At 32.3% G+C, this 10,338-nt stretch overlaps 1 protein-coding gene across 1 annotated transcript in view; it reads right to left on the bottom strand.

Annotated features, from left to right (window-relative positions):
• The window catches only part of LOC119607256 (netrin-A-like), a 98,114-nt gene extending 88,062 nt beyond the window's left edge, over positions 1-10,052 (bottom strand). The window contains exon 1 of the mRNA XM_037961105.1: positions 8,547-10,052. Coding sequence (XP_037817033.1) covers positions 8,547-9,735 — 1,189 coding nt within the window. The 5' untranslated portion in view covers positions 9,736-10,052. The remainder of the gene's footprint in view (positions 1-8,546) is intronic.
• Positions 10,053-10,338: the final 286 nt, after the last annotated feature.

The raw sequence follows: 10,338 nt of genomic DNA, 5'->3' as shown, positions 1-10,338 counted from the left end.
AAATTGCAACGCAAATATGAATTTTTGTGATGAATTTTATTTAACTGAATGGTGGAAGAGTAAAAATTAATTCAAATATTTTTGGAAATTATTTCAAATATTATGATATTCTTAATATTATAAAAATACAATAAAATTTGTAATAAAATATTGTTAAATATAACTGTAGTCGCATAAATTTGCACAATATTTAAGGTTGAAATGGCCTCCGGTAGGTTAGTGGTTAGTGTTCTAGTCTGGTAGGCCGGAGGTGGTGGGTTCGATTTCCAACTGAGGCACTGGTTAAGGAGCGCACAACATGCCCCATAGAGGCATATGTGTATTTCTTCGGATTTGATGTAACATACATCCTGCTTTCAAACTAACTAACTAAGGTTGAAATAGCAAAAGTGGGCGTGGCACTTTCATTTATAGTTTAAAATCTAATATCTAGGGAACAGTAGTTATTACAATCACAATATTTTACACGAATAATTCCGCCAACTGTATAACTATTCGAGAAAAAATTGGGATAGTGGACGTGGCACTTCCCATTAAATTTACAAATCCTAGAAATAAGCGGAATAGTGGCTATTCAGGATTATATATATTTTAATATAATACAATAAGGATCTTTATAAATTGGATACTAATACTATTATCCAATTCTTAGACTAGTTTCATATTGACCGGGCGCTGCGTAACTGGATCAACTATAAACATACTAAGGAACAGATGAATAAGCTGTGAGATGTAGGATATAACTGTTATGAAATAGATATTTCGCGGTACATTATAGTACCCTAAACGAGAATGAACTTAGACCTGTCTACTAAGAAGAAGAGATCCAAAATACTATGCAAAAGGTCTGAAGAGGCCTTAAGCTGGGCTCAATCGACAGGATTGAATGGTACTTGACAAAATCTTAAATTTGTCTTTTCATAAGAAAGAGGAAAATTCAGAGTTAAGTACATAGGTATAATCTATGATCTATGATAGGATGTACATTGGTGCTGGACCCTTAGTACTATAGATATGAAATGGAAGTTTTTGGTGGACTTCTTTGTACAAATGCAGTACAAGTAGTTCAGCAGACATGATTCTTGGGCATAAGTGAGCACTACGACAACCAAGGCTCTAAATATTCATCACATTGAAGCACATATATGAAGCGGTATTTACAGCCGAACGGCTCTTAACTTAAGGTGAACTTAGTATACATCAATGTATACTGGACATATGGGAAGGCTATACACAAACATTGGGCGTGTCTGAAGCATATCGGACACAGAATTTGTCCAAGAGCTTTATTACACTGATCCCAAATAGAATATCATGATCAAGCTGAACATTAGAGCATATAAACGTAGGAATCAGTTGCTACACGAATGGCTCTAAACGGGGGACAAAACAGGACATTAGGTTAGGTTATCACAGGAAGCCAATGCAGCTTTAGTTGGGTCCCAGTTAATCCCTTTGTAAAAATACCTGTAAGAGGAAAAATAATGATAGTGGAAAATATAGAATAGAGAGGACATAGAGGAAGACTGAAGAAACTGTCGGAGACAAGAATGTGGCATAATTGCCGTAGAGTAAAGACGTGTCTATAAAGATTACGTCCCGCTTAATAGGAATTCGAAGTACACAACCATTCCGACAAATTTATGAACGCCATAAGACGTTCCATTGGAATATTCGACTATTAGGATAGATGGCCAAAGTAGACCGATTCAAGCGTCAGAATTCAAGTTTATGTTAAGGCAGAACAATTACAGAGAAGATTAGATATAATCTCTTCTTCATCCTCATTTTGATTTTTGATACAGAAGTCATTGAAAGGGGTTCTACATTGAAACTCTACAATTGAAAAACCGGGATGAATAAAATATGGACGAAAAGATCCTATTAATCCACTTGGATTAATGAAAATGATTGTGTAGAACCATCGAGAGCGGGACAATAAGCCTCGTCAGAATGAGCAGGTTCGAGCTTAGTATGATGGACTTTTGGCGAAAAAATTTTATTTCTAGCCCAGAGTGAAGTTGAGAGAACTCAGGATCAATTTATTCGTCAAATGAAAACATCTTGGCAGCGATATTATTCCGGCACCTATAGTGGTGTAGGGTATAAAAATTAAAAAAAGTTATATGTTAATAAACTGATATCAAAAAATTCTCATAAAATTTTTTTTATAAAAATTGTTTTGTTATCATTACAGATTTCAAACAGCTTAGAAATTTCCTATTTAAATTTTAGATATATTTTGCTAAAACATTAATCTTAATATTTCTCACATTTGATAACAGAAAAAAACTACCTTCCCTTATACAGCTATACTTTATATCTAAGAACTAAAATACACACATTTTAATACATTTCATTGTAATAATAACTTATTTAAAACATCCTGTTTACAAATTTTATCTTAATCCTTCGCAAAGAAATCCTTCAACAGCAGCCAAGTAAAATAAAAAAAAAAACAGAAAAATAAATAAATAAACAATATGTTGCCCTAATCAAATATTCATAACTTTGTTAAAGATTATTAACAAACATTTATTAATAATAAACAAGGACTACAAATAAGAAGATACGCCCTCTGGGAGAATTTAACTCAACATTAAGGGCTGAATGAGAAGAAAATAACCCACCACTTTGTTGTTTAAACATTAAGCTGTGTGGATGTTAATTTCAATTTAACATAAATAACTTTTCAATTAAATTGCTCTTTTTGCTTACATATATCTTCTACCTATAATCAAAGGACCATTCATAGGACTTTATAAAGCAAAACGCGTGTTGGGCATCATATCAGCTCAACAGCCCAAAAAACAACATTTATACAATGGATTAAGCTTATCCGTCATTGTGTAACATTAGACACGTGTTATATTACCAAATACCTATTCTTTTTGTGTACTTTATTTGGTAAGTACAACAGAGCTACGATTGCGTTTTCTTTTAATCCTTCTTTTTTTTCAAAATTCAATCCATCAATTTAAGCTTAAACGAGCAATCATTTCGTTTGGCGTACGTGTGTCTGTCTGTTTTTACAGGTCTTGTTGGGAAACCGTTTTAAATCAATTTTGGTGAAAATAATTTTAAAACGTATTTCCTTGTGTTATTTATATTGCTAGCTGTTAGTTTTTTTTACAAATTATTTATCCTTAAGGCATTTGCTATTACATTTTAGAACATGCATATATGACTGAAAGAGAGACTGAAAATTCTTAAAAGTCTGTCTTGTGCATTTGGCAGACACATTATATATTATGTAGCGGGCAATATTTGGCCCTTAGTCAAACTCTGGAATATTTTATTTGTTATTGTCAGGCTTTCGTTGAAATTGGATAAAAAAACCTTGGAAGCTATATTATTCTGGATATAACATTCCATACGAACACTGATACGAAAATTCTTAAGTATTACGTTCATGAATCTGAATCTCTGAACATCGAAGGATGCTCAAAAGCTCAAAATCCCTATTCGGAGGGTACGGTTCTATGGAGGTTATACGAAATAAAGGACCGATTTAAACCATTTGAAATAGGCTTTGTCCTTGAGTCAAATAGTACGTGTGCACACAAGGTTAACATGGACACACAGACGCACAGATAGACAGACGGACATACATACATACATACATACATACATACATACATACATACATACATACATACATACATACATACAGACATACATACATACATACATACATACATACATACATACATACATACATACATACATACATACATACATACATACATACATACATACATACATACATACATACATACATACATACATACATACATACATACATACATACATACATACATACATACATACATACATACATACATACATACATACATACATACATACATACATACATACATACATACATACATACATACATACATACATACATACATACATACATACATACATACATACATACATACAGACAGACAGACACACAGACAGACAGACAGACAGACAGACAGACAGACAGACAGACAGACAGACAGACAGACAGACAGACATACAGACAGACGAACGGACAGACGGACATAGCCCTAACACTCTAAAGATATTCTGTATAGAAAAATCTTAATCAGAGAAATGAATTCTATCAGGGAAATGGCCGACACTGTAGCTTAAGAGGTCCATGTAGGACTTCTCAGTTTAAATTCATCATTTATTTTTGATTTAACAAAACATGCAAAAGAACTCTTTAATTTTATGATTTGTCTAATAGGCCAGTAAAATTCATAATCATTAGAACATAATATTATTTCAACAACCAAAAAACAACGCAGATTTCTTCCTGTATTTCTTTAACAGACAATCAAGCAGGAATTTGGCATGTTCAACGTCAACTACAATTTCGTAAGGCTAACGAAAATGAACACAGCAGATTTATAGATGGTCAATGTATTCTTTTCAGGCAGTAATTTTTGCTAAAGTCTTATTACTTGGCTGAATATAACACAGGACCACATATATTTAAACCAGAGAAAAAAGTCTACTTTTCTTAAGGATTGAGCTGTGCTGATACTGAAGTTGGACTTCATATCAGGTTTTTGAGATATCGTATCCTAGGAATCGAAGAAAACCCATTTATATATACATACATATGTATGTGTATACTTCTCCGCGAGGCATTGGTCTCAGGGTTTCGACTTTTTTGAAATTGTGTTGGCCTTCTGAGACCATAAATGGATGCTTTGAAGGGTTGTATCAATAACTAGTAGCTTAATTTGCCCAACTGTTTTTAGTTAATTTGTAACGAAAAGACTAATCAATTGATTACTTAACCTATTACGAGTAATCTAGATTGTAGTCAATTACCACTGCAAAGACCCTAAATATTCTGTAGATCGCTGATATATTTTGTTTCATATTTAAACCAATATTTTTTAAATTATATAGAAACACTTAGTTAATTCTGTAAATAATAGCGATTGTAGAAGTTGGAATCACTTATCACGGTGAGTCACCCAGAACTGCAGGAGAAAAAGAATACTTCAACTAAGAATACTGAAATTCAAAATGGTTAACGGCACTAAGAGTCAAATTTTCTATACGCTATTAAAAGTCAACTATTATAGCACACATAGAGGCCAGTAGTATTATGTTCCCAAACTTTGGCAGTCAGACACACACACACACACTCACTCAGATTCATTTAAACACTTCGCCTATGTTTATTACCACAACTAAATGAAAATAACAAGATTTGAGTAAAAATCTTTGGGTATGATGAGCGTTCAGAGGCACGAGACCAAAAGAAAGTGTGTGTTTAAGGCAGCAAAAGAAATTGATTTCAAACCTAGACTCTAAGTCTAACAGTCACATCGTAGTTGTTGGTTATAAGCAGGGAAGTGTAAATACCAGCAACCAACCAACCAACCAGCCAACCATTTAATAACAATTTACAATTCATTCATACTTTAAAATAGTTTAAAGTTATTGAGAATTGTATGACTGTAGTTACGAATGTATCTTGGTGTTTAACTTTGCCATAATGTGCTTGACTTTAGGCCATTTTTTATGTGTTGATTTTTTATGGTCTTTCTTTTAATTTCGAAAAAAAATATGAGCGGAAGCTTAAAGCGTGTAAATGATGGTTTAATTAAATCATTTTATTTTAGCCATGTATTTATTTTTAACTTTATTGGCTTTTATATTACAAAACCCTTGTGCGGGTAACTCTTTTAAAAATGCCTGCTCATCGTCATCAACAGACATTATTTTCAAGCAGAAATCATTATCAGGCCTTTATTATCATCATAGTCATTTGGTATTTTATAATGAGCTGTCATTTATCTATTAGAATATATTTTTTTTTTTAATATTAAGAACCCTCCTGCTTGCATTGATAATGTTGTTTTAAATGTTTTGCTATTTGTTTGACTTTAACAGGATTCCTTAAGAACAGTTTTTTTCAATTTCAATTGAGCTTTTATCATTGATGGTGGTCACGATACCGTAAACAACCTACCATGGCAATGGTTGTGGTGGTATTAACGGTATCAGTGGAAAAAATGGCCAAGATTATGAACAAGTTTATGTATAAAGTTCGAGTTTGCATACGCTTTATTAATTATGTTCATTTTTGATTTTTTGGGCTTCTATTTGCCTCATTACATTTTTGCGGATTGTTTAGCGGGGAAATCTTGAAGTTTCCATTTCATTAAATGAAAGCAATTCATATAATTAGTTGTAATTTACTATGATTAGGGTAGTTAAAATCTATTCGCTGTATGTTTTTTTAAACCTGATAGAATTCAAAAGAAAATTTTAAAGACATTTTAAAACTTTATTAAGTACCCAGCAAACATTTCGTAATGACAGGTACTTATACAACTTACTTACTTACTTTTCAATGACCACTACATACCGCCTGCATTACTTTCATATACATATGTAAGTACTTATTTTAAGTTTTGCCATTTTATTTGCATATAGAGCTCAGGTAGCATTTGGCAGATTGTTGGATGATTAATTAGTCTTTTTTTGGACTCCTTTTGATGATCTAAAAGTGATTCTTAAAATGATCCGATAATAACAAAGTATACAACAATCATAAATTGATCATGCTGATGTTTAAAATATGATGGTTTTCAAATTTATTTTATGAGCATATTTCAAACAGTAGGAAGATTAAAAATAGTTTTTTTATGTAGTTTTTTTGTTTTTGTAACGGAACATGGCTCAAAAATGTTTGGTAAATATTAATCAAAAATGAATCGAAACTGATTAGAAAAGGGGCTCATAAAAGACTCTTTTAGAAGAGTTGCCAAACAATTATTTGTTCCCTAAATGAGTTGATAGAAAAATTACTCAAAAAAGACTTAAATATAATTCGAAAGTGGCTCCAAAACAACCATCAAATCGACTGAAAATTTACTCCAAAAGGAGTCAGAACTGAGGGGCTCATAAAAGACTCTTTTAGAAGAGTTGCTGATCTTAGCCACGAAAGTATCATTTATGATCAGGAAATGAGCGCATGTATAATCAATTTACCCTACATTATAGTCGGCATTTGTATTACTCATTTGTGCTGATGTTTGTAACACCTACAAGTATCCCCACCTTAAAGTATACCAATCGGCTTAGAATCACTTTTTGAGTCGATTTAGCTATGTCTGTCTCTCCGTCCGTCCGTCAGTATGTTCATGTAAACCTTGTGAGCACCCTACAGGTTGTAATTTTCAAGTTAATTTGATGAAATTTGTCTCATACATAGTCTTCTTTTAAGGATGAAGTCTTTTGAAAATGGTGAAAATCGGTCCATTATTTCACCAGCCCCCATACAACAGGGCTTTTGTGAACTCTTAATGTAACTTAAATGTTTTTGTATATCTTCAAAAATCGCCAAAACTTGGTTTTATATACATAAGCCTTAACTGCTAATTTTCGTAACGTATGGGTGTCATTTGATACTATCCCCCATACAAAGTCCCCTTCAGAAAATGACTTGTGGATCAAAATTAACTTATAAGCACTAATACCACCATGATATTCTGCATAAAAATCATTAAAGTTGATGTAAATCCCACTACCAAAATCTATAAGAATAGACCTATATTAAGTCCCTGCCCCCATATAACCGATCTTTTAGAAAACTGTTTTTTTTGTGAACAAATTGTTAAAATATTTCTGAATTAAAAATCAACATTTTTAACATAATTACTGGTGTAGGGTATCACATGGTCGGTCATTCTTACTTGTTTATTCGAGCAGAAGTGTCATAAATGGCTTGAATGTGATTAAAAATATTTTAAAAATATATCTGGAAGTACAACAACGGACTAACGAACACTAGACTCATGTTCGTATTCTGCTTCAGCTTACTAACTCCCTATAGTATTGACTTATTTAAGTACTTATTTGTAAGCAGGCGTAAAGTTAAAACTTTAATGATTATGTAGTAGATTCTTACAATACTAAAATTTTAAACTAAATAAATTAAATGTATATTATTTTTCCATTTTAAACATTAATATCTCACATTAATCTCTCTATTAATCACAATACACTGCCACCAATTAAAACTAGCACGTGTTAGATACAGTTACTTGTCTTTCAAAATACGCCAATGATTAATGAAGGAAAACACATCTAAGCCTCCGTTTAAAATCACAACTAGTATAAAGCCAATTGTACAAAAAGAAAAAATACAAATAGTTTTATAGCGAAAGAAAAAACTGCCTCCAAAAACCCAACATGTGTTGAAATAATTTAAAACTACCATACCACTCCATTAAATTAATCAAACCAAATGAAGCAGTTAATGCAACACGTTTTTCATATAGATGTTAATGCAAATAAACAGAAACAAAACAACAACCCTGAGTATGCTTAAGAACTTTGGCAAACAAGTTCTAAACTAAAAAGCCTTTCTCCCTTAATGTCTCAATAAGCTAAACTATAGACATTTACAGAGCGAAAGAGAAAAAACAAAGACACGTGCTTAACAACAAACACACAACTGAAAAAAAACTATAGTATATTGCAACAAAACTTTAACAAGTATATAAGTAGTATGTACTTACTTTTACATTCATTGGCATCACGTGCCGTGGCACGACCCCAGGGACGATCAAAATGGAATGGTTTACAACGTTCACAATCGCGGCCGGCGGTATTGTGTTTACATTCACAGGTCAATAAGCCATGATGATCAGTAATGCACTTAGAGCCATGACCATTACATTTGCAACGTCCACCCACTGAAAAATCCGAAACAGCATAGTGTAGACCCGATGAGGCAGCTAGAGCCGAAGAAGAACCCCCTATTATGGAGTTAGTTTGATCGAGAGAGTTAATTATCAAAGAATTGGGTTCATTGTATTTGCCCGATTTAGCATCTGATGATTTTTCTCCTGGATTATCCAAAGTTATAAGAGCATTAGCGTCAGGCATTTGTAGGCGATGAAATATGACTTTAATATCGGTGGCGGTAACCCAATCTTGTAATACGGGAGAGGCATCTAAATCCTTAGCTGAGGGTCTACCTTCTAGAGTACTAAAGGCTATGCGTGAACCCTGCAGACCACCCATTATATCACTGGTATGACGATGAGAATCGGTGCATCTAGCCTCTTGTTCATTATGTTTATTAATAGTGGCGCGATTAGCACGTCCATATACCCTTCTACACTGGGAACTATAAAATTGAAATGGCTGCCAGGTTTTGCCATAATCTGAACTTTTGTATATAGCTATAGAATCGGGCTTAGGAGCTTTGGGACAAAATTGTAAACTAACATAGGTTAACTCATATTTCTTGCCTAAAGACAAAGTTAAAGTAACATTATCCGGTGGCGCATTGGGATTAGAGACGGGTGCTATAGGTTCTGAACGCCAACAGGTGACATTATTGGGATTATTTAAATCGGTTAAAGCCAGAGAAGAAAATCTCTTTTGGGGATTACTATTATCACATATATTACAAGTCATATCCTGAGACATGCTGCCGGTTAAAGTAGAGGCCGCAGTTTCACAATATCTTTGTGGTTTATCCATGCCACAAGTACTCGAGGCTAGTACAGGAGCTCCATAGGCGGCATTTACAAAATCCGGTATACATTTACGGGCCTTATCATCATCGTAGCAGGGATCTGAGGGAGCCTGGGCGGCAAACATTTTTAAGTAAACATCGCTGGGTATGGCTTGGGCGGAGGGTAGGCTTACTGCTGCCAGCCATAGGGTCAGTAATAGACATATCAATTTTGGTATCATGATGAAAGTAAAGATTTCTTCTTTTAAATCACTTAATGGAATTTTATTATTTGATAGTATTTTATAAAGTTTTATATAATTTTCTATATAAATGGCAGATTTTTTTCTATTATTTTGTCATATTTTTTATAATTTAAAGTTTAGTTTATTGATATCGCAATTAATAGTTATTTGAATTGAATATATTTTTTTAAAAAATCTTAATTAATTTTATTTTCTTGGTTCCTTATTTCTCCAATTTTATTTCGATTTTAATTTTTTTTTTTAATTTTTATTTAAATTTAGATTTGTTTTAATTATGTTTTTAAGTTTGTCACTGTTTTTATTATTTTTGAATTTCACTTTTATTTAAAATTTCGTATGTCGCTTTTTTCAATATTTAATGTTAAATTTTCGTTTTATTTTCAGCACAATTTTCTTTTTTTTAGTAATTTTCCACAAGTTTTTGTAGTTATTTTAAATTTTTATTTAAATTCTGATGAATTTATCTGCAAAAAAAATAAATATTTTTTTTTTTAAATTTGAGAAAATAATTTTTCTGAAATTTTTTAATTTATTTTCTGTTAAAAATGTTCATATTTTTAGTTTTATTTAAAAATTGTA

This window comes from Lucilia sericata, unplaced genomic scaffold, assembly GCF_015586225.1.
Source record: "Lucilia sericata isolate MDLA Ls3-8-SP2 unplaced genomic scaffold, ASM1558622v1 Contig000680F_arrow, whole genome shotgun sequence".
NCBI lineage: Eukaryota > Metazoa > Arthropoda > Insecta > Diptera > Calliphoridae > Lucilia > Lucilia sericata.
This window is presented reverse-complemented; position numbering and strand designations above follow the sequence as displayed.